This window comes from Acartia tonsa, chromosome 2 (assembly GCF_053477335.1).
Source record: "Acartia tonsa isolate MP-2025a chromosome 2, ASM5347733v1, whole genome shotgun sequence".
NCBI classification, from domain to species: Eukaryota; Metazoa; Arthropoda; class Copepoda; order Calanoida; family Acartiidae; genus Acartia; species Acartia tonsa.
The window spans coordinates 12651105-12675892 of NC_137261.1; the positions used below are offsets into that span (position 1 = coordinate 12651105).

Genomic DNA, 24788 nt, shown 5'->3' on the forward strand with positions numbered 1-24788 from the left:
CCAAAAACTTTAATATGAAATTCTAAACATTATAATTAAGCATATTATTAGGGACATCAAAAGTTTTCCGTAGATTTTTCTTGAAATATTTCTCTATTTTTGTTATATCCTCGTTCACACACTCACACACACGCACACAAACACATCGTCTAAACATATATGGAGATTTCTCCCCTCCTCCATCTCACCCACCCCTCCCTCCTCCGACCTCAACCTCTGAGAATCCGTAGTTCCCTGGTAGCAGAGGTCTCACAAACATGGCTCCTGGTAAGATTTACATTTACTCACTATGCCTTCATTTTTAGAGAAGAAATAATTTTGGGGGATAAATTGAAACAAATTCGCAATATTGGGTTTTAAACTAAAGACATTAAAATCTTTTTAAAAAGATATTTTTCAAAATTTTAAATTAAAATTAGTATTATACAACGTTGGTTAGGGCGGGTTTTTATCTCGGATTGTAAAAAAATCATTTTTCATTTGCCAAAAGTAGCTTTTAGCTATAACAATCAAAAATAACGTTCATTTAAATCTTGTCATCGTAATAGAACTTTGTTTTATTGTGTCATCGAAAATGGAATGATTCAATCAGGCAAACTATAGTGCAAAAATACAACTATCTACATAAATTTAGCATCTTTCTTAACACATATTTCTTACTAAAAAATCATGGTTTACATGCTTCAAATGGCTGTAGTCATCCTTGTTTCAATTTAGTTTGTAAAGTTTATGTTAAGTTCTAGTATGCATGTTTGTTTATATAATGGTTTCAAACTTAATGTAATGTTGGTTGGTAACAATTAAAACACAGGGAGGCATGGGACATTGGGCTGTTTATTACAATAGTCCTCAAAGTTTTATAGTAATATTTTCTCAATTGTCGACTTATCAACTTTGGGAACTTAAACTTTTTAATTGGCTTATTAATTAAGTTGAGTGTGCAATAATTATAATCCACAGAAGGGGTAATTTTGGGGATTTACATCAATTTACTGACCATTGTCTTATCCCATTAGATCCATGACTTAAACGACAGGAAAAGAGATTAAGAAAGGTCATCCTTTTCTTGTTTCCCTGTCAAACTAATAAGTATGACGTTAATTCACATTTTCAAAGACATTTGTAGTGTTTGAGTCAATTACTTAAAATGGCTCTAATGACATTTACCTATGGTTTTGATTAAGATAAAATATATAGCAAGTCTTTATCTTATGCAGAAAGTGTTCTGTAAATGTTGTCAATGAAGAAAACATCAGTTTGTACTATATTGTAATGTTGACTAGCAAAAAAGATGAGATATTTACACTTCAAATGCCTTTTTTATTTCTATCCATTTCCCGGTAAATTTAAATAGCACTTGAAGTGAGTGCTTTCTAGTAATTAAATTTTACAACAGAGTACACCATTGCGCCAAAAGTAATTAGTTTTATGTCCAAGCTTTGGGAAATAATATTTTGTCCAGCAAGAAAAGACTCGCAACTTTAGCGCTTGCCATTGCTCCTTAAGGTTATGGGTTCGACATTTACAACAAAACATCTGTTTTAATTTAAAGAATAATAGTGGCTGTAACCCTAGCTTCTAGGGGTTTTGAAATCGAAATGTTAAGCAAGAAGGGAAAAGAAAATTAGCCTAAATACAACCCCTGGCTTAAATCTAAAAATGAAATAGCTTAAAACCGTCCTGTTACTTATGTGAAGATGTTCTTTAAATGAAACCTCATTCAGTTAAAAAAACCTAAATACTTTTAAAGATACAAAAACAAAAGCAGGCTCTTTATTAAAGTATTTAATATAGAGCTTAAAAGATATGACATTTATTTGGCTTCTTGCAACCACTATAATCTTTTCTATTCGATATATGTATTATTACTTGGATGTTGCACCAGATTTTCAAGTACTCTGATAAACTTATGCTCGCAGCGGGCCTAAATAATGGTACCTCCATCCACCTCCTATACCACAATCTCTCCTCTCCTACTGAAGGAACGAATTGACCAATAAATGAGGTCCATATTAGCAAGCTAAATTGACGACAAATTTTCCCCTGTTAATATAACCACGTATATACTATATCCATTTGATGCTGTGAGAATTGGTGCAAAAAATACGACGTAACAAAAAAAATTAGCCAATGAGAGGCCGTTATTGACCAATGGCGGCAAACTAAACTTTATCAGAATATGGTTTTAACTCAGGCTTTGGTATATTATTTCTTTTGTTAAGAAGGGGATCGTGTGACCTACAGCTGCTTTGTTAGGCGCATGACATTAATAGTAATAATAGGAGAAATGTATTGGCCAACAAACAGGCGCTAATCGTTAACACACATAGTTACGACTTTCAGACATATGTCGAGATGCACTGATTTCATTGTGATTCCAAAAGGGTTGTTTATAGGCATTCCTCCCTCATCCCTGGTACATAAATTATTTATAAACCAAACGATTAATTGAATCTTTTAATGAAATATGTTGTAAATACTTGTTAAGGAATATCTCTGCTCTGCAACCTGATTAGAGTAGGTTAGCAAACAAAAGGCCAACATGAATAATATATTAGGGATGCTTACATACTTCAATACACAAGTCAACTATGTACATGTAAATAAACCAATGGCTCCGCATCTTGCCTCTAAGGACTCTGCCATATTAGGGGTTGATCTGACAAATGTCAAATAGTTTAAAACCGTCGTTATAAAATGAACAAGCTTTCCTGATTTGTTTTTACCATCGGTACATATTTTATTTATTTTAGAGTGAGATAAAATTTCAAAATATTAAATAATTAAGTATTAATTTAAAAACCATTTTACAACAGGATAATAATTAACCGATATTTAAAGGCAAATTTAGTAATAAATATTATATAATAGTGGATTTTTTTGCAAGGAAGGTAGTCAATAGAAAAATAGCCTAATATCAACCCAAGACTTTATCTTGAAATAGATTATTCTTAACCATCCCGAGAGCAATATGAAGCGTCTCTGGTAGACTTCTATAGTTCTTTCGGCAAGATTTTAATTAACAAACAATAATAACCTCACTACTTTATAATATAGAAGATAATATTCTTCTACACAAGAAAGATATTCTACCCATATGACAAAAGAGAATTATGGAAAAAGTTTTTATGTATAAAAGTTAGCAGGTTCCGTAGATATAAAATAATACTTTAACAGCAACAATTCATTCTTAAGAAGGCAGTTGTGTTGTGATTAGTATTATAACTTTATTGAATATTTTTAGGAACAGCTTGAAGTTTGTGTAGAACTATGGCTTTGGCTTTGCTCTCTATCTCTCTCCCATTTTCTCTCTCTTTCTCTCTCTCTCTTTGTTTGATATAATGAAAATCGATATATTTTCCTTGCCCCCACCCTATTACAAATTATATATCTATATGACATGAATGTTAAGTTATGTGAATATATACATATATTGTTCCAACTTCCATGTCATTACATAAATGCGCGAAAATAACGCCTTTTCTTCAGTGAAGCTTTCCCTGTGCGTCATTGGATACTGGCTATTCCAGATTCACACGGTGTGCGAGCATTACAAGTACGTTCGGCCGTTTTGCAGCTAGCAGTCTTGAAAGTTAATAGATTTTTGGATATAATCGTTACAAGGAACATTCTACCGTGAACTGCACTAGATCCATATTTTTTTTATATAATATTGATGTAAAAAAAAATTTGCTCGTATTCTATTTTTCACCTAATAGAGAGAAAGCTAGGAAAAAAAGAATTATGTACATATGTCATCAAATAATTGATTATTGTTATCAAGTAATGCTAAATTAGCAAAAATACAGAATAAAATCAATATTTTAGCCATATTATATTACTTGTTCGACAAAGTTAAAAAATTTAGTAATAAAATTCTTAAGTGTAACAAAAAAACACCCGTGTTTTTTTTCATTGAAGACTTGCAAACAAACTAACTGACCAATAAACTAAAGTTGATCATAGCTCAATTTAACTTCTAGTTCTAAAACCTTTATTTTTTATATCCCCCTCCAATCAGCCACTAATTACTTTGTTATAACTTTCAAACTTATCAAGCCAACAGTCAAATTGACCAAGTAGAATAGACCAACATATTTTTATGAACTTTGTTCTCAAATAAACTACAAAAATAGAATAAAATACAAATTGTAGTAGTTTTTAGAATAAAAAAATGGAAACGCTATAAGATTATTTTTCTTTCTCATATACATAAATGCTTTGCTGAAGTCCAGATGCATTTATTTCGAAACAGAGTTAGCCCTTGCCCCTTCTATTCTTTTACTTCAATGTTTTATAAAAAAAAATAAAAGTCCCTAATAACTTCTTAATCAAGAAGCTGTGATCTAAGTTAACTCATTTTACAAGGCACTGGGATTGTAAAACTTTTTAGTTAGATTGGAAAGGGAATAGTTTGAAGAATCCAATATTTTTCTATTAGCTAAATACGAAGCAACCTTTCCTCTATAAATGTTTATAAATTGAATATTTAGAGGTTTAGGTTAGGGTAGTTAAAGTAAAAGAAACCCAAGGGATTGTGCTTTATAGAGTAAACTAGCGGCTGCGCCCCTAGCATCCAGGGACTCTCTTCGAATGGATATGGAAAATCCGAAAAATAGCCTAAAACCATCTCAGGACTTATAAGAAGCCTCACTGTAAAGGAGAACAATATCTGTTTAGCTATTAGCGAGATCCTTCGCCAAAAACAAAAAAGCTTACTACTTTATATAATAGGATAGTATTTTAAAGGCTATAATTTGAATAGAGGGAGGGGGGGGGGGATGTATCAGCTACATAAAAATAAAGGGATTTTTCCATTAGTTTTAGTTTGTTTGATTATAATTGATTTTCTTTAATCAGGCACTGCATACAAAACAAGGATGAAAATATCCTCAATATCTAATGTATTTTTTTATGTCTTAATTAGTTATATCCTAATTAGGAAGTAAAAATGTCGACTAAATGTCATTTTGGATGGTTAAACTTTTTAAATCATAATATCTCATCTTTTTAATGCATTTTCTTTTATTCTTCGCATTTTGAATTTTATATTTCAATTTTTTACACTTATCTAATAAATCAGGGTTGAAACGTTTGAAAACTCAACTTAATGATTCAACAGATCAAAATTAAATAAATGTCCCCAAAGTTGTTGAGCAAACGAATTGGAAAACGTCATAATAAAACTTTGGGGACTAGTTTAGTAAATAGCCAAGCGTCCTCTCCCACCTTGCTAATGAATAGTACATAATAAACTAAGAAACCATTCAAGTTCAAACTAAAAATTATTATATAAAAATTGCATTGATTTTAAAATGAATACATAAGACTTTTTATACCTATTCACTGCTAACACGCTAACCACTGAACCGATATGGTTCTCCTTTACAGTGAAAAGTCCTGGGATGGTTTGATCCTTTTTCATTTTAATAAATATAACTGGATAGTGTATTAGGCTATTTTAAAGCCCCTCCATATCTCTTCGAATATATAGGCGCAGCCTTTAGTTTGTTATGTAGTAGTTTGAAATATGCTTATGATAAGTATTTCCTTTGTTGAATATCAGTATATGCATGGTATGACCTAAACATAAAACATTAAAAATATTCTATCCATAAAAAGTACAATTTTATTTTAACATAGTATGTATTATTTTGTACAAAATTTATGTTCAAAATAAATGAATATATTTAAAAATCAAACACGTTATTTTTCACATTGCTTCAAGCAAATTTACGTGTTTTTATATGCTTAAAATAAAACGATTACATTGGACTAAAAAAGGGCCCTTTTCACCTATAATGTAGCAAAAAACACATTTGAAACAATCTTCGCTTTCTCTTTTACCTATTTATTGAATTGACTTTTTTAAATTTGTAAATTGCAATGCTGTATCTATTTATTTATTTCTCATCTTTGGATGCAAAAATAGAAAAAAGAATTTATTTTTTTCTTTGAGTAGTAGCTCGTTGGTGGGAGAATGGAATTTAACTTCATTTGGCTGTCAGGGGAAAATTTGTCGTCAATTTAGGTTGCTACAATGTTCCTCATTTATTGGTCAGTTTGTCCATCCAGTAAGAGGTGAGGGGATTGGGTAAAGGGGGTGGATAAGAGGTATCTATCCTATTATATAAACTAGTTCTAATATATAAAGTAGTAAGCTTTTTTTGTCTGTAGTTAAGGATCCCGCTTACCACTCAACCGATATGGTTCATTTTTACAGGGAAGTATCTAATAGGCCCTGAGATGGTTTAAGGCTATTCAATTTTTAAAAGTAAGTTTTTTAGCTATTTTTCTGCCCCTCAGTATGCATTCGAATTTAGAATCCCTAGAGGCTAGGGGCATAGCCGCTAGTATTTTATTACTTTAAATATAGTGCAACATCCAAGTAATAATAAATCGATTGCTCGCACCCTTCTTGGTCAATTTATCTATTTTTAATTCAAATGAATAATTGAGATGTAAATTGCAAAAGAAATCGTGTATAGATAATTTATAGACAAAAGTGGCTGGTTCTTGGATTATGAGTTAACACTATATTATAATGTGATATAGACAAACAGCATAAGCTAATGATAGAGTAGACTTAATGTTCAATTCAAAATGCAATCAGATTTTTAAGTATTTATTATATTGGATTAAATGCAGTTTTTGAGTAAATAAGATTATATATTGATACTATATTTAAAAATGATTAAATATGTTAATAAGTCAAAACTACTGATTATTTAAAGCTGGATAGTTCTGAAGTAGCAGGATGTCTGTCTGTATATCAGGACACCAAACAACAGGATGACTGTCTGTTTAATTAATACAATGTATTAATTAACTATGCACTTTGAAGGGGTAGAATATCTGCTTAGGCAAACTATATAAAGTAATAGGATGTCTGTAAATAGCTGTATTGGTCTTAATAAAGACTCGAACCCAAACCAGATAATGTTCTGTGTTAGGACTCTCAATATCAACTGACTTAAATATATTTTCTCTTTATTCTTTCTGAGAGCAATTAAAGAGCAATTAAGAGTAACAATTAACATATGGTCTGCAAACTTAAATATATGACATCACAACATAAATATATGACATTTACCCCCTTCTGAAACCATCCAGCTAAGCATGGTTTCACCATCCATCAGGTTGATCCAATAAACTAGGATCAATGTCTTCACTGGGTGAACCTACATCGAAATTAACCCCGGCCTCCAGTCCTTCCTCTCCTTCACCCACTGGAGGAGGAGTGTTCAGCGCCCCTCCACCAACCTCAGCCGAAACGCCCACTGTTGCCGCTATGACAGCATTACTCGCTGCAGCAGTTACAGGCCCTCCTACCGCCACCATCACAGCATCATTTACCGCTGAGGCGGTATCATTCGCAACAGCCACCTCTGCAGCAACCGCTGGCCCATCTGCCGACATTGCCGCTTCCATCTCAACGCCACCAGTGACCTGAACACCTCCCGAGACCATCATCACTCCGTTGCCAGCCCCAGCACCGTCAGAAGTTCCAGCCTGCTGCAACTGCCAATATGACGCCGCCGGTAAGTCATTGTTTATTCTGCGCCGGATCTCGCTAAGCTCACTAAAAATATTGGACAGGTGCCTTTGCACTTCAGCCTCTTTTTTCGCCATCTCAGTAATAGCCTCTTGAACCTTAGTTCCCTGTCCTGCCAAAACACTTTCCACTTGTTGGCTCACCTGCTGTCCCAACTTGGCTGAACTACTTTCCCAATTATCAGTCATTGCTGTCTGTACACTTTGTACCATATAAGAAGTCTTTTGCTGTGCAGTAGTAGCCACCATTTGCTGCATCTCTGTATCTACCTTCCTTATACAGTCCATTAGATCCCTCTTATGCGAGGCCAACATATCTTTAATCCGATTATGACTGTCCGTCTGCCAAAGTTTCTGTGCAGTGTTCAAACTTTTGACTGATTCTCTTACAGCTTCACGAATTTTTTCCTCAATCATAGGCTTTAGAGTCACAGCAACAGAATTACTGATTTTACCTATATCTTCATCACTGAGCGGCGCCAAGCCACGTTTGTCATTCTTGCGCTCAGCCTTATTTCTCTCAACCTCAGCACGTAAATCTGGTAACTCCCTCTTTTGTTTAGGCCCAAGAGAATCTGCCCCAGCAGGCCGCTTGACCACGCCCCTTCTGGAAGTACCTTCCCCAGCATCATTATAAGCATTGCTGGCTCCCCTTCTGGAAGTACCTTCCCCAGCATCATCATAAGCCTTGCTGGCTCCCTTAGACCTGACCGACCCAGCAGTCTGATTTGGCACAAACTTACCAAATCTGCGCCGTCCATCACCAGAACCAGTATCTGCCACCTTTTCAGGCTTGTCCGTAGTAGGCTCAGTCCAACTGTCTATCTCCGAACCACTCTGATCACTGGGCAGACGATCCCTGGAATCAAGCTCAACTTCAAGACTCACGTTGCCAACATCGTCCTCATCATCATATCCAGGCTCATACCTGGGGGATTCTACAGCATACTGCCTCCTGTCATCTCTTCTATACACAACATGCCGCCGATTAGATCTGCCAGCTTCCAACATCTCAACAGACGGTTCACGCTCCTCCCGCCGAGGTGGGGCAGACGGCCGCTGATACCGCCTTTCGTTTCCATCTCCATTTCCTGATAATAATCAATAATTAAATATTAACATTTTAATATTTTAATATTTTAACATTTTTCATATATAAGACGACATTCAAAACGAAATACTTTACATAAATTATATTTATCAGGGATGCCAAATTTTAATTACTGTTTTCCCGATAGCGCGAAAATTTGACGCAATTACACAGTCTGCCTAGACAACCAACACACAGCAATCCAATAACCACCCCAGCAGCACCCATCACCGCCATAACAAAATGCTGCCAACTATTAGTCAACCAATCAATTGAGGAATTATACAAATGTACAAACCAATCTTCTGTCACCTCTACAACAAACGCATTTGAATTAGCAGCCAATTCCGAAAGTTTAGCCTCTTCCACAGACTCCAACACCTGTCCTTTCTCTCCCTTATCCAGCAGATGCTCAAAATTCAATGGTACCTTCAACCAACTATCCTCCAGCTGTTTAGTCTGAACCAGCTGCATTCCTGCCCCCTTATTGCCTAGATATAATCCAGGTTTAACTCTCACGAATACTGGATTTTTCCTACACTCGACAACCATTAACAAGGAAACATTTTTAACTAATCTTGTGAATGGTTCTACAGCAACAATTCTATCATCCATAAACAGAGAAAAATGACCAAGATAACACGGCAAATCTGCTCCTATAGTCACATTCAACCATCTTTTTTTACATACAGACACAAGCTCCATCTCCCCCAGATGTTGTACCAACAAATTTCCGACTTGCTTGATGTTGGAATGAAACAAATTATTCTCCCAACACCCCTGTTCTGCCTGTAAAATCCTTTCCACTTGATGATAGGAAGAAGTTAACTGTAATAATAAAGCACCATCCTCCTCTTTTTTTCGCATCCAAGGAAAGAAATTCTTTTTAGCAGTTGTAATCCACAAAACTACATCAGGAACGTTGGTATGAAAATAATGCAAATCAGTCAGAAAGTCAGAAAACTCCACTTTTTTCCCCAGTTTTAATCCCAACGAAAACTGTGGAGAAATCGCCAACCAACTTTGGCCACCCTGATTATTAGCATCATCCGCCATATTAGAAAATGTAAACAAAGTTAAATTCACAATTTCAACAGTCCGAAAATAACTAAAATAACGTCTATCTTCCTGTGATCTATTGTGAACTATCACTCGATCAAGCCCAAGCCGCAGATCAGACTCCAGACAGTGTGCCCCAATGAACTGGTCCTCAAGAAAACAACTGTTATCAGGTAACATTGAAATTTGTATATTTTTCAAATAACTTGTAATCTGAACTTCTTGAAAAGTATTAGGCACAAAGGTATTATTTAAATAAATACCATCTCCTCTGCACTGAGGGTCAATCCCATACGTCATCATATCATCATACAGGATGCTACCATTTATGAAATAAGTCAGTGACCGGTCATAAAACGCTACAGGCAACCGTCGTCCATCTATGTCTAACACCCTCTGTTCCTCCATCCTTTTACAATCTTCACTAGAAATTAACTCATCACTATTAACAACAGCTGGTGCCCCTAAATGTAGATGGCTATATTTGCCGCAATACCAGGTGTGAACCGTTCTGTCGACGTGACATTGTACCGCGGGCAAAAATCTCACTCCAACTTTTTTTAACAGATGACCGCTGACTGTTCCATTAAACTCATGCTGACCAAATACTGTACATTCTGAAGCCCTCAACTCAGGACCGTCGCCAACACACTCCTTTACTTGCACAGATATCACATCAGCACCACAAGGTAACAAACACAATCCCCAAATTAAAAAATATTTACCTGATTTAAATTTATTATTATGACCAGACATTATTAGCTGATAACTGTTCACCAATTCACCCGCAAATATCAACTGATTTAGCCTTTCATTGCAGGGCAACTTTCTACCTACTAGCTTTGTCAGCACATATTTGTTATTAAAATAATCAAATAACAATTCATGAACTCTTATTATAATATATTTTTTAAAATATTTATATGTATTTTAAATATATTTTTTTTCTCAAAAATAATTATTATCAGCTCTCCTTTCCCTACTTTCTCCGTCCTCGAGTTCCTATCTGAACATGTACCACAGGACCCCCTACCTGAGATCTTAACCTCCTCCCAGTGTCCCATAAATATTTCGCCACCCGTGATCCACTTTTCTTAATTGTAACTAATTTTTCAGGTGAAGATTGTGGCGGCGCCGTAGTCAAAAACGATTGTTCCGATGGAAGCTCAACCTCGTCAAAATTACCCTCAACTACAGGAGCAGGCACCACAGATTCATCTGTCACTCCCACCTCTACTCCTTCACCTACAGGTATAATTTCTCTATTCTCATTCTCTGAAACTCTGTCATTATCAACCTCAACCTCACTCTCCTTCTCCTGAATCTCGTCACTCTGTCTTTCCTCTGCCAACTCAAAACCATCATTTTCAGATGACAAATACACAACATCTTCACTCTCTCTCTCCTCTACAGTTTCTTTCTCTACAGGCATATTGTCAACCTCCAAAAATATCTCATCGGACGGACAAATTTCAGGTAAAGGAAAAACGTTAAAATTAACCTCCTCCCCTAGAACTTCCGTTCGAGCATGAATTTTTCGAATTTTATCCCTAACTACAACCTGATTTTTCTTGATGGGATTATTCCCAAAAGGTGCCAACTCATACAATGCATCCGAAAATTTCTTAACCACAATAAAAGGCCCTCCATAGAAAGACTGTAATTTCTTGGACACGTCAGTTTTTACAATATTAAAGAAAGCATAACAAACATCTGTAACTCTTAATGCTTCCCTCTGTACTCTGTGTTTATTTTGAACCTCTAAATATAACTTGGATTTTGTAGAAATTCTCTTAATTACATCCTCCATATTTTTCAGAAATTCCAAATACGACCGCGAGGATGAAGATTCAGCAGACGGAACTGGTGATAGGAAATCGAGAGGAATACGTGGCTGCCGACCAAAAACCAGAAAAAATGGAGAATATCCAGTTCTAGTACTCTTGGAACAGTTAATCACCAACGTAGCCAAAGGTAATTTTTTAGCCCAGTCCTTTGTTCCATGATTTTCATCTACTTTCAAAGCAGCATACAAACTTTGATTTTGCCTCTCTACAGGATTCGAATTTGGATTCCTGGGGGGAATTAGGACAGTATCCACCCCCAATCCTTTCATCACGCCTTTAAACACATTGCTTGTAAAATTTGTACCTCTATCCGATCTCAAAGCTCTAAATAAACCATAGGTAGGTACAAAATTTTCCAATATAGCCTTTACAGTTGTTTCAGTTTTAGCATCAACCAACGGACATGTAAAAACATATCTAGAAAATAGACAAACCATGATTAGGACAAATTTAACCGTCTGTCCCTGATGATAACATGGAGTCCAAGGTCCAACCAGATCTACGGACATATTAGCAAAAACTTCACTATTTTGAACAGAATGAGTTATAGGTGAAACATGTTTAGGATTACTTCCAGCCTTTTTCAAACATGTAATACAACTTCGTATTCTCGATTCCACAAACTTGTTCACGCCAGGCATAAAAAATCTCTCATTTATTTTACGTATTGTCTCCTGCACACCTCTATGTCCAGAACCATATCCACCATGAGCTGAATCAAATATATCATTGTATAAAGAAAGAGGCACTACAGGCCTCTCGACGAAACCCCCTTCGGCCAAAGGCTGTCTGAAAATTACAACCCCCTCTAGCACATACATGTGGCCAATAAGATTGTACAATAGTTCTTTTCTGCCCGATAACTCCGCCCTCTCATAAGACGACAACTGTCTCCTTTCCAATATCCATAACCTTATTTCATTTAGGATCTCGTCCTGCTGAAGACTACTTTGCCAGACAAACTCAACATCCGCCTCATCCTCTGCAGAATGTACCTGCATAATAGAGTAGATTTGATCCAGAAATGGTGAATCATCCAGGTAAGGATCCAAAATTTTATTATCTGTCTCTCTACACTCCTGACAATCCTTCAGTCGATGATTCTTACAATCTAACTCAGTTCTCGACAAATAATCTACGTTCACATGCTTAGTCCCCTGTCGATGGATAACTGTAAAGTCAAAACTTTGCAAGAAAGTTATCCATCGATAGGTGACACCGTTTATTGATCCTTTAGCCCAACGTTTATAATGCACTAGTGAAATACTGTCTGTCCGAACCAAAAACTCACGAAACCTACAAAAGTGTAAAAAATTCTTTAATGCATATACTAATGCACCTAATTCTCCTTTATAGGAAGGATAATTTTGTTCTGCAGCATTACACTTCTTACTACAGACACCAAACACTCTCTCCACACCATCCTGTTCTTGCGAAATAATCCCTGCAAAATACTGAGAACTATAATCTACATCCACAATAAAAAGATTAGGATTATCCCATTGAGGATAACCTTTACACATTTCAGTCTTGAACATTTCCATAAATTCAGTCCATACTCTGTTCAACTCTTCTGTCCACTTTATTATAGTGTCATTCCTGTGACTATCCAACATGCACGACCTCTTGGCATAATCAGCAAAATATCCTCTGTAATAATTAGTAAATCCCAAAAATTTCTGCAACTCCTTCCCTGTTCTAGGCTTGCCCCAATCCTTAATCCGTTCCAGATATGCAGGATTCATTTTCAATCCATCGGCACTAATAATATGTCCCAAATAATGGCATTCTCTAGTCAATAAATCACACTTATCTAAATTTAATTTCAGGTTGACCTGCCGAAGAACTTGAAACAGTGCCTGCAGATGCTCTACATGTTCCTCTGGACTTGATGAAAACACGATCAGATCGTCCAAGTAGCTGATACAGAATCCATACATACCTGGCAAGATAGACAGCACCTTATCCATCAGAGCACAGAACAGGCTGGGTGCATTACACAACCCAAATGGCAACCTGTTAAACAAATACATCCTGTTTGCTGCACTAAAAGCTGTTAACGGTTTAGAGTCTTCATCCATAGTCATCGAATGGTAGGCAGCTGTCAAATCAAGAGTACTGAACACCTTGCCAGAACCCAGCTTCGTCAAATTATCCGAGATCAGTGGCAGCGGCCACGCCACCCGCTTAGTCACGTTGTTGAGGTTGCGGAAATCGATGACAAACCTCAACTTAGCCTCTGCTCCAGGTGCAGCCTTCTTTTTCACAGCAAAGATAGGACTGGACCAATCCGAGAAACCCTCCTCAATAATGCCAGCATCCAGCCATTTGGTCAACTGTTCCTTCAATTTAGCATCGTACTCTGGATTCAAAGGAATATTTCTGGCCTTCACAGGTTTAGCTCCAGGTAACAATTCTATATTATATGTCATTAATCTACAATCTCCAATATCTGAATCATTCATTGAAAAGATATCAAAATTTTCCAAACAAATTTTAATAATCCTGGGTTTCAATTCTGGATTTTCCTTAATCATCTGGTTTTCATCTAACTTCAATTTTTGAATAATAAACTGTACCCGTTCATGCATTTTTTGCCCCGACAACTTTTCTGGCTTATCCAATTCATTAATTGTTTTATTACAGGTAACATCTTGATTATCCATGATGAAACAATGCCCCATCTTCACATTTCTCAGCAAGGTAATAGGTTTTATTGACGCATTAACCACATTAACCACACAGGACCCATCTTTCCGTGGCTGATACACCCCCTCAATAATCATAATCCCATTGCCACTTGTCATCTTAGAAGAATTAGGGGACACGTACCAAAGCCCATCATTCTTTAATCCAGTCACATGCACCACAGCGGTAGATCCTCCAGGATAAAAAATAGTTTTATCCAGCAACTTCACATTATACTTCGTTGAATATAACTCTCCAAACCCACCCCCCTCCTTTATCCCTGGCAAGGTAGGTTTAGATGGAATTTCAGAATTCATTCGTCCGGACAAAATAGGAATTTTCTGTATCTCTGCCACCACCTGTTTCTGTAAACAGGAATTAATAGGAACAGATTCCCCACAAAATTCAAACTTATCTTCATCCAAACAAATATTAATTTTATTCTTTTTCAGGAAATCAGATCCAAGATTTACCAACCTACTCGTCACCTCAGGTACATAAAATATCTCCGTAAACACAGCTTGAGTTCCAGCAAATCTAAATTTCAACTCAACATATCCAATAATATTAACTTTCTTTAAATCTACTGAATATGCTGATAATTTAGCAGGACAAAACTCAACTCCATGTTTATCAAGAATTTCTCTAGATATCAAAGAATTAAAATTATTTCCTGTATCAATAATTCCTAACTCCTTCACCGGAATATCAGCCCCAGGCACAAGAAATTCTAAATCCGCACAAATAGGCATTTTCGTTATCTTCAAAAACTTCACAATCTCTTGAAAACACTAGTCATTATAATTAATATATCCATATATTTTAGATATACATCATTCCACTACACAGCAGTCAGCCCCTCATCTGTCACCAGCCGCCAACATACTGTTCAATTATGAAATCCTGTACATCTCCCAAACTACCAGCATCACACAGCTACACTCCAAGTTTTTTTTTTTTATACAGGTAAGTACCTCTCGAAGTATTCAACCTTGCATAGGTACTTATCAAAAAATAATATATAGTAGATATATATATATATATATAAATATATATATATAATGTTTTCATTAACACGATCACACCTTGACTGACGAATAAACAAGACAGTAATGCTTTATAAAGTTGAAAGCAATAATGTAAATACAAGACAGCAAAATTAACTATTTACAGTACTATAGCCTATATAATGAATATGAATAAAAAAAAACGATCTATAAATTTCATCCTAGAATGAGATTTATACATCAAATCAATCATATCCATTACATAGGATATTGCTGGAAATTGTTTCTGGCTATGTCAGCAATCATAGCCTCATACTGTTTCTCATCTCTGCTCTTTTCAGAATCCACAACAGGCCCCACCTGATTGCCCCACCTATCCACAACAGGCCCCACCTGATTGACTGTCTTCTTCAGAAACTGCTCAGGTATTACCCTATTATTAGGCACTCCAGGACCCTCTTTCTTTTCGCTACCGGCTGAGAAAAACTTAGCTTTGGTCTTTCCTATGCGAGAATCAGGAGCTGGCGGCTTGCCATCTCTCTTCTGCCAGCAACTAGCCACTACATGACCTTTTTTCCCACAATACCAACAAATCATAGTTTTAGCCTTCGAATTCAGAGCCCCAATCACGTTCTCAACCTGATCCCAAGGAATATCATCATCCCCTTCAATCCACGCATTATTATCGCCAATCTCAGTCCTGCCCTCCATATCAGATACATGCACTTCACTGATTACAGGCCTAGCTTTCACCTCCCTAGAATCCTCTAGCCTCAACCCTTCCATAGCCTGAGAATAACAGGACGTTACATTTTCAGGTGATACGTGTCCAGAACGAGCCCAGCTTACATAATGCTGACCTCTGCGAATCAAATAAGTCAAGAAAGCACTGTAATCTTCCAGGTAATGCATAGATTCAATGAAATTAGCCATATCTCTAGCTAAATCAGAAAACAGCAAATTCTTAGCCACATTATTATAGAAATCACGCCAAGATTGTCTAGAAATTTGACCAGGATGCATAAGCCTAAACAGACGCAATTTAGCATTGAAAAACACATCCACATTCTGACCACTCTTTTGTTTCAGGGCGTAAAAGAATTCGGTAGCCGACTCTGTATCAGCAAAGGGTATCACCAACCTTCTTATCAACAGGTAATAACCTAAAGCACTTAAGGAAGCATTAGCCTCCGGCGTAATCAACCTCCCCATCTTCTTCCCTTTGCACTCAAAAATCCTATTGTACAGGATGTCCTTGAAAAGCATAGGATCCTCCAACTTTGCGAACCTAGCAACCCTCCATAAGGATAAGAAATAATCCTCAAAATCAATGTTTCCATCCCAAAATGGAGCATCCCGCACAAAATCACTATCCCACTTGACTCCTCTTACAAGACAAAACTCCTTAAACTGCTCCTCTACAGTCTGTTGGCTTACACTACCGCCGGCCACCTTTTTATAGGCCTTAAGCACGTCAGCCCTTTCCTCAATTAAAGGAAATATATCCAACAATTGATTTTCATATTCGGTCAAACAACTCTCACGAACATTCATCCAATTTCCATTCCCAACAGGACCTAAAAACTCAATCTGCGAAAACTTCAAATGGCCAGGAGCACTTTTCCCTCTTTTAGCCTCAAAATTTGTAGAATCCAATTTAGCCTCCACACTCAAACGATTAATGAAAGATGTATTAAACGAATCATCCCCCGTCGCCTTGACTGCAGATACACTAGCCCCCATACTTGTTTCATACAAAAAACCGCTAATATCCCCATCCACTGGCAATTGCGCCACCTTTTTCTTAATAGTAGCCAAATCAACATCATAACCTAACTTCTTATGCTCATCAGAGTTCTTAAACTCTTTCACCTTATTCTCCAGCCGTTTATTCGCCGCCGTTAACTTATCCACCTGATCTTTGACAGTCGTATGCTCCTGCAACATTGCCCTAACATATTTTTTTATGCTTTCAGGCACAACGTCATTCTCCACCTCGCCCAACGCCAACTCCACATTCGCATTGGCACCTGCACCAGCATCCTCAGCCGCAGCATCCTCCTCCTCCCAATGTTCGGGAGTTCCATCATCATCCTGACTGTCATTCTCCCGAGGACGTTTAGGCGGCCGTCCACGCTTGCCTTCAGTTTTACCCCGCTCTCCTTTTTCTCCATCAGCCATATCCGAGCACTGGAACTAGATCCGCCGTGAAATTTAGATCAAAAGAGTTAAAGAATGAAATTCCACAGAAACCTGAAATATAAATCAAGTTAGAAATATAAAAACTAAAACAAAACTGTGAAAAATCCGAGATAAAAAAAATATCTCAAAAAGTGAGTGACTTCAAATTAAACACCACTCCCCCCACCCTTAACTCAGCAGCAGGTCCAAATAACACGTAGCACAATAAGACTGCGCCAAATGTGATATAGACAAACAGCATAAGCTAATGATAGAGTAGACTTAATGTTCAATTCAAAATGCAATCAGATTTTTAAGTATTTATTATATTGGATTAAATGCAGTTTTTGAGTAAATAAGATTATATATTGATACTATATTTAAAAATGATTAAATATGTTAATAAGTCAAAACTACTGATTATTTAAAGCTGGATAGTTCTGAAGTAGCAGGATGTCTGTCTGTATATCAGGACACCAAACAACAGGATGACTGTCTGTTTAATTAATACAATGTATTAATTAACTATGCACTTTGAAGGGGTAGAATATCTGCTTAGGCAAACTATATAAAGTAATAGGATGTCTGTAAATAGCTGTATTGGTCTTAATAAAGACTCGAACCCAAACCAGATAATGTTCTGTGTTAGGACTCTCAATATCAACTGACTTAAATATATTTTCTCTTTATTCTTTCTGAGAGCAATTAAAGAGCAATTAAGAGTAACAATTAACATATGGTCTGCAAACTTAAATATATGACATCACAACATAAATATATGACAATAACGTTATAGAGCTGAGTTACGTAGAAATCATACTGTGATTTTATGTTGGTAAATAACACTAGGAACCACACAAGAATAGGAGGGTTGAGTGTGCCAAGTTTTAGTGACTTGATTGGCCTCAAGGATGCCAACAATCTACAAAAATTAGCTGATACCTCTTTTAATATAATCCTTGTATAAAAGTAACAGAATCTCTGTTGAATTGTGTTTATATTGAAGTCTTTCGCTAACCTCTGAACTTATATTTTTCTCCTTTACAATGTAGCTTCTTAGATCCTGGGAAGGTTTATGGCAATCGGACTGCTCATTATTTTGTAAGAATTTGTAATGCAATTTCTACTATCATCTTAAATGCAACCTTTACAGTTAATCTTGAGGATAAAACAATGGATATAGACATATTGATTATTGACAGGGGAAAATGTGTAGTCAATTTAGGTTGCTAACGTGGACCTTATTTATTGGTCAGTTCTTTAATCCAGTATGATGGGAGAGGATGGGGTATCGTTATTTTAGCCAGCTGCGAGTATTGCTTTCTTACAGTGCATGAAAATCTAGTGCAACATCCAAATAATAATATATTGATTACCTTTCCATTTAATCTTTTGGATAAAACTATAAAGTTTAATAGTTGATACATCCAAGCTTTTATGAAGGGGTTAAAATGGGGGGTTTCAAAGGTTTTAGGTGGATAAACAAAAGAATTTTTTTTTTATTTTGAAGGGAGTTAAATCAGGGGTTTCTAGGTTTGAGGGGGGGTAAACACCCCTTTACCTCCTCTTTGGATATCTTTGTTTGAAAGTGTTAGATACGGCCACTCTGATTATTTTCAATCTGGCAAGAATCATTGGTTATAAACATTAATTCCCTGGCAACATTTCTGAGTACCCTTATTAAGTAGAGTGCTTATACAATATCACTGGCAATATATGGCAATGCCTGGCAATAATACATAATTTGATAATGTATAATACATATGCTTATTATATAAATGATAAACATATACTCTAGAGGTGTCTACAAAAAAAAACAGGTGGTTGGGGGCAAGGACGGTACTTTAGTGGGGTAATAACCCCTTACCCCCCCCCCCTTATTTAAATCACCAAAAAAATTCAACAAAAAAGTTATTTTTCATAGTTAAATATAAATTTACAAAGTTAGAGAAGCAAAAATTTATAGAAAACACTTTGCTATTTCAAGCATTGTAAATATTGGCATTGATTGAAGCAATACTTTTAATTTATTTTCTATGGAGAGGACATTTTTATTGTAATCTATAAGAAAGAACGAAACGGCCGCCAAGTACAAGTTTTCTGAAATCATAAAACAGGGCACAAATTATGCTAGGAAACAGGAGGTAGAATATAAGTGAATATTATGATAGGGAAAATTGTCTTCAATTTAGGTTGCTAATGTGTACATCATTTATTGGTCAATTTGTTCATTCAGTTGGAGGAGAGGGGATGTAGTTTCACTTAATCAGAGTACATGATAATGTAGTGTCAGATCAAAGTAATAAGAAATCTATTGTTAAGAAATAGACAAACATTGATATAATTTTCTGACAATAATCTTTTAAGCCAAATTTCTGATCTATTCTCAGACAGAAAAAAAGCGTAGCTTCTTTATAGTATATTCTTTTCCTATTCAAATTGACAGAACGTAAAAAAGTACAATTTCTCTATTTTTAGATTACAGCACAACTTTTCATAATTGGTCAATTTAGAAAATTTAATATATATCCTTATTTACATACGAATTTTAAAATGATTTAAATGAGATTTCCTATTTTTTTTATAATTTTCTATTGTTGTTTGCTAGCTTATGCCTATTGACAAATATTCATGTTATTCCCAATACTTGGTTGTTAATATAATCAATAACTAATCAAGTTATTGCGTGATTATTTATAACAAAAGTTATCTTTCGTGTCTCTAGATTATTGTAAGTATTAATAAATAGTTGTAGACCTATACCCTGTCGACTTTGGAAGCTTTCTGTTGACATACAATTTCAGTCATTTCTGTTAACTGTATATTTTATAGTATAATTTACAAAAATGGAGGCTTATCAAAATTACATTTCCATGAAGTTAGTAACAACTTATCAATAAAACTAAAAAATGTTAAATTAGAATTAGGTGCTTTCCTCCAAGGGAAGCCATCTTTGGCTTATTTATGAAAAAAAAAATGAAAATATCGGGGAAAGGAAAATCGACAAATTGATCTATAAAATATCTGTTAATGAATATTTCTATTTCAGCTAAAGAGAGGAACCTTAACGACCTAAAGAAGGAGTTAGAAGTTGATGATCATAAGATAACTCCTGAAGAACTGTACAGAAAGCATGGTGTTAACCCAGAAACTGGTTTGACCGCCGCACAGGTAATTAGTTTCCCTTTGAGAGAACCTAACAGAGAGCAGACGTGTCTTCTGTTAGGTTCTCTTTTAATCTAGATATTATACTAAAAGACAATATTTACAATTTGTAATAATTTTCTCTTATTTTAGAGATATTTTAGGACACATTAATCCTATTACATTTCATAAAACAATTATTATTATATTTTTTTAGGCCAAGGCCAACTATGAGAAGTATGGACCTAATGCACTGACCCCTCCTCCCACCACCCCGGAATGGGTCAAGTTCTTGCAAGCTCTGTTTGGAGGTTTTGCCCTTCTCCTGTGGTTGGGTGCTGGACTCTGCTTTCTGGCCTACGCTATTCAGGGAAGCAATACTTAATAAACTAATTAGTTCATGCTTAAATATATAAAAAAAAACCTAGTTTGTCAATCTTCAACTTTAGCTTATTTGCTTTAAAGATAGGTTTGGGTCAATAAAACAAAATATCAAAACCATTATTACTGCTTACTTCTTACCTATCTTTCTTTGAACTATATGAACAAATTTCACTATTTCATAATTTTTTCATATTTTATTGAACACTTTCATAGTATTTGAGAATTTAAATTTTTTGTTGTTGAAAATTTCATTAAGTATCTTCCTGACCTTTAGGCGTCTACTCTTGAAGAGCCCCCAGATGATAACTTGTATCTTGGAATTGTCCTCTCTGCTGTTGTCATCATTACTGGCGTTTTCTCCTACTACCAAGAGTCTAAATCCTCCAAGATCATGGAATCCTTTGCCAACCTTGTGCCCCAGTACGCTCTGGCTCTTCGTGATGGAGAAAAGGTAACCGTAAAGGCTGAGGAGTTGACTGTTGGTGACATTGTAGAGGTCAAATTTGGCGATCGAATTCCGGCTGACTTGAGGGTGCTTGAGGCTAAGAGCTTTAAGGTTGATAACTCTTCTCTGACTGGAGAATCCGAGCCGCAATCACGTAGCCCTGAATTCACTCATGAAAATCCTCTTGAAACCAAGAATCTTGCCTTTTTCTCAACCAATGCTGTTGAAGGCACTGCAAGAGGAATGGTGGTCAACATTGGTGACAACACTGTCATGGGTCGTATTGCTGGTCTGGCCTCTGGTCTTGACATGGGTGATACCCCTATTGCCAAGGAAATTGCCCATTTCATCCACATCATCACTGGAGTCGCTGTGTTCCTTGGTGTTACTTTCTTCATCATTGCCTTCATTCTTGGCTACCATTGGCTTGATGCTGTCATCTTTTTGATTGGTATCATTGTTGCTAATGTGCCCGAAGGATTGTTGGCCACTGTAACTGTCTGCTTGACCCTTACTGCCAAGCGTATGGCCTCCAAGAACTGTCTGGTCAAAAATCTGGAAGCTGTAGAGACATTGGGATCAACATCCACAATCTGCTCTGACAAGACTGGAACCCTGACCCAGAACAGAATGACTGTCGCCCACATGTGGTTTGACAACCAGATTGTTGAGGCTGATACATCAGAGGATCAGTCTGGAGCTGGATTTAATAAGAATGCTGGCGGATGGAAGAATCTGGAGCGTTGCGCAATGCTCTGCAACAGATCTGAATTCAAGCCAGGACAGGAAAATGTTCCTATCCTCAAGAAGGAAGTCAATGGTGATGCTTCTGAGGCTGCCCTTCTGAAATGTACTGAACTTTCTAATGGAAATGTTATGGATTATCGTAGACGTCACAAGAAGGTTTGTGAAATCCCCTTCAACTCCACCAACAAATTCCAGGTTTCTATCCATGAAACTCCTGATGATAAGGATCCCAGGTATCTGCTGGTAATGAAGGGAGCCCCTGAGAGAATCCTGGACAGATGCTCAACAATCATTATCAATGGAGAAGAGAAGGAAATGGACCAGGACTGGAAGGACAAGTTCAACTGTGCTTACCTGGAACTTGGAGGCCTTGGAGAACGTGTTCTTGGATTCTGTGACTACATGCTTGATGCTGAGAAATTCCCTGATGGATTTCCATTTGATGGAGATGAGGTTAACTTCCCTCTTGAAGGACTTAGATTTGTTGGACTTATGTCTATGATTGATCCTCCCAGAGCTGCAGTACCTGACGCCGTCAACAAATGCCGTTCTGCTGGTATTAAAGTTATTATGGTCACTGGTGACCATCCCATCACTGCCAAGGCCATCGCTAAATCTGTCGGTATTATCTCTGAAGGCAATGAGACTATTGAGGATATTGCTACACGTCTCAACATTCCTGTTGAGGAAGTCAATCCTCGTGACGCCAAAGCTGCTGTTATTCACGGTGGAGAGCTTAAAGATTTGGGTGACGCACAACTTGATGAAATTCTGCTGTACCATACAGAAATTGTATTTGCTAGAACTTCGCCCCAACAGAAGCTGATTATTGTTGAGGGTTGCCAGCGTCTTGGTGCTATTGTTGCTGTCACCGGTGATGGTGTCAACGACTCCCCTGCCCTGAAAAAGGCTGATATTGGTGTTGCCATGGGTATTGCTGGCTCTGATGTCTCCAAGCAGGCTGCTGATATGATCCTGCTTGATGACAACTTTGCATCCATTGTCACTGGCGTTGAAGAAGGACGTCTTATTTTTGATAACCTGAAAAAATCTATTGCTTACACACTCACTTCCAATATACCTGAAATTTCACCCTTTTTACTTTTCATCATTGCTGACATCCCACTGCCCCTGGGAACAGTTACCATTCTGTGTATTGACCTGGGAACAGACATGTTGCCCGCCATCTCTATGGCCTACGAGGAAGCAGAGTCCGACATCATGAAGCGTATGCCTCGTAACCCTTTCACAGACAAACTCGTCAACGAGCGTCTTATCTCAGTTGCCTACGGCATGATCGGTATGATCCAAGCGTCCGCTGGATTCTTTGTCTACTTTGTTATCCTGGCAGAGAATGGATTCCTGCCACAACATCTGTTCGGTCTGCGTAGGTCCTGGGACAGCAAGGCCATCAATGACCTCCAAGACTCCTACGGTCAAGAATGGACCTACAGGGACAGAAAAATCCTTGAGTACACCTGTCACACAGCTTTCTTTGTGTCCATTGTTGTGGTCCAGTGGGCTGATTTGATCATCTGCAAAACGCGCAAGAACTCCGTGTTCCAACAGGGCATGACCAACATGATCATGAACTTTGGTCTCGTCTTCGAGACCCTGCTCGCAGCCTTCCTGTCCTACACCCCCGGCATGGACAAGGGGTTGAAAATGTACCCCCTGAAGCTGAACTGGTGGTTCCCTGCCGTGCCCTTCTCCCTACTTATCTTCGTCTTTGACGAAATAAGAAAGTACCTTTTGCGCCAGAACCCGGGAGGCTGGGTGGAGAAGGAGACCTACTACTAAATCAAATCAAACACTTTCTGAAATGAAACTGAGATGTCACAAAAATTTGTTAATGTTGTTATATTATTAATAATAACTATAATGTGTAGACCTGACCCCCGACTGTTGGGGGACCCCATGAAGTAATATTATATTATTATTATGTAATGTTATTATTATTGAAAATTGTAGATGAAAAAAATCCAGTAGAGAAGTATAGTTATTTAAGCATATTGTAAAACTAAAACCATGTGTATTCTTTATTAAACAAGTATGACAACATCCATAAAAGCGAAGGAAAATTGAGTAATAACAACACTGTTTAAGGACATACCCACTTTTTAGTAGCGAAGCTACTCTATAATTCACTTTGTTTAGTAGCAAAGCTACTTTATAATTCACTTTGTCCGTCAGTCCGTCCGTAACGCTATGGGGGAAATGGGATTTACTCAGCTCCTATAAAAGATAGAATGCTGAAATTTTTTGACAACATTTCCACCATTAAGGAGCACAATTAACTATAAAACATCATTGGCGGTCGGACCGAATTTTAGCAGGTTTTAGGCTATTTTTATATTTTTCACATTTTTCTCCATATCTTCAGTGTTTATGGTCTGATTTTCAAAATTTTTTCAGTTACAGATATCAAAATTAAATTTCCCGTCATTTAAAGACACAACCATGAAGGCCAGACTGCCCTTTTAGCAGGTTTTAGGCTATTTTTATATTTTTCACATTTTTCTCCATATCTTCAGTGTTTATGGTCCGATTTTCAAAATTTTTCAGTTATAGATATTAAAATTAAATTTCCCGTCTTTTAAAGAAAACAACCATGGCGGCCAGACTGCCTTTTATCAGGTTTT

The 24788-nt window shown here is 36.7% G+C and overlaps 2 protein-coding genes across 2 annotated transcripts; both read left to right on the forward strand.

Annotated features, from left to right (window-relative positions):
• Positions 1-214: 214 nt before the first annotated feature.
• LOC145304618 (sodium/potassium-transporting ATPase subunit alpha-like) lies at positions 215-24172 on the forward strand. Its single transcript, XM_080146542.1, has 4 exons — positions 215-267; positions 20476-20597; positions 20788-20938; positions 21227-24172. The coding sequence occupies exons 1-4, from the start codon at positions 258-260 to the stop codon at positions 23944-23946; spliced, it is 3003 nt and encodes a 1000-aa protein (XP_080002668.1). The 5' UTR covers positions 215-257; the 3' UTR covers positions 23947-24172.
• LOC145312312 (uncharacterized) lies at positions 11276-15475 on the forward strand. Its single transcript, XM_080151554.1, has 7 exons — positions 11276-11677; positions 12477-12590; positions 13380-13957; positions 14197-14253; positions 14691-14731; positions 15065-15185; positions 15471-15475. The coding sequence occupies exons 3-7, from the start codon at positions 13768-13770 to the stop codon at positions 15473-15475; spliced, it is 414 nt and encodes a 137-aa protein (XP_080007680.1). The 5' UTR covers positions 11276-11677; positions 12477-12590; positions 13380-13767.
• Positions 24173-24788: the final 616 nt, after the last annotated feature.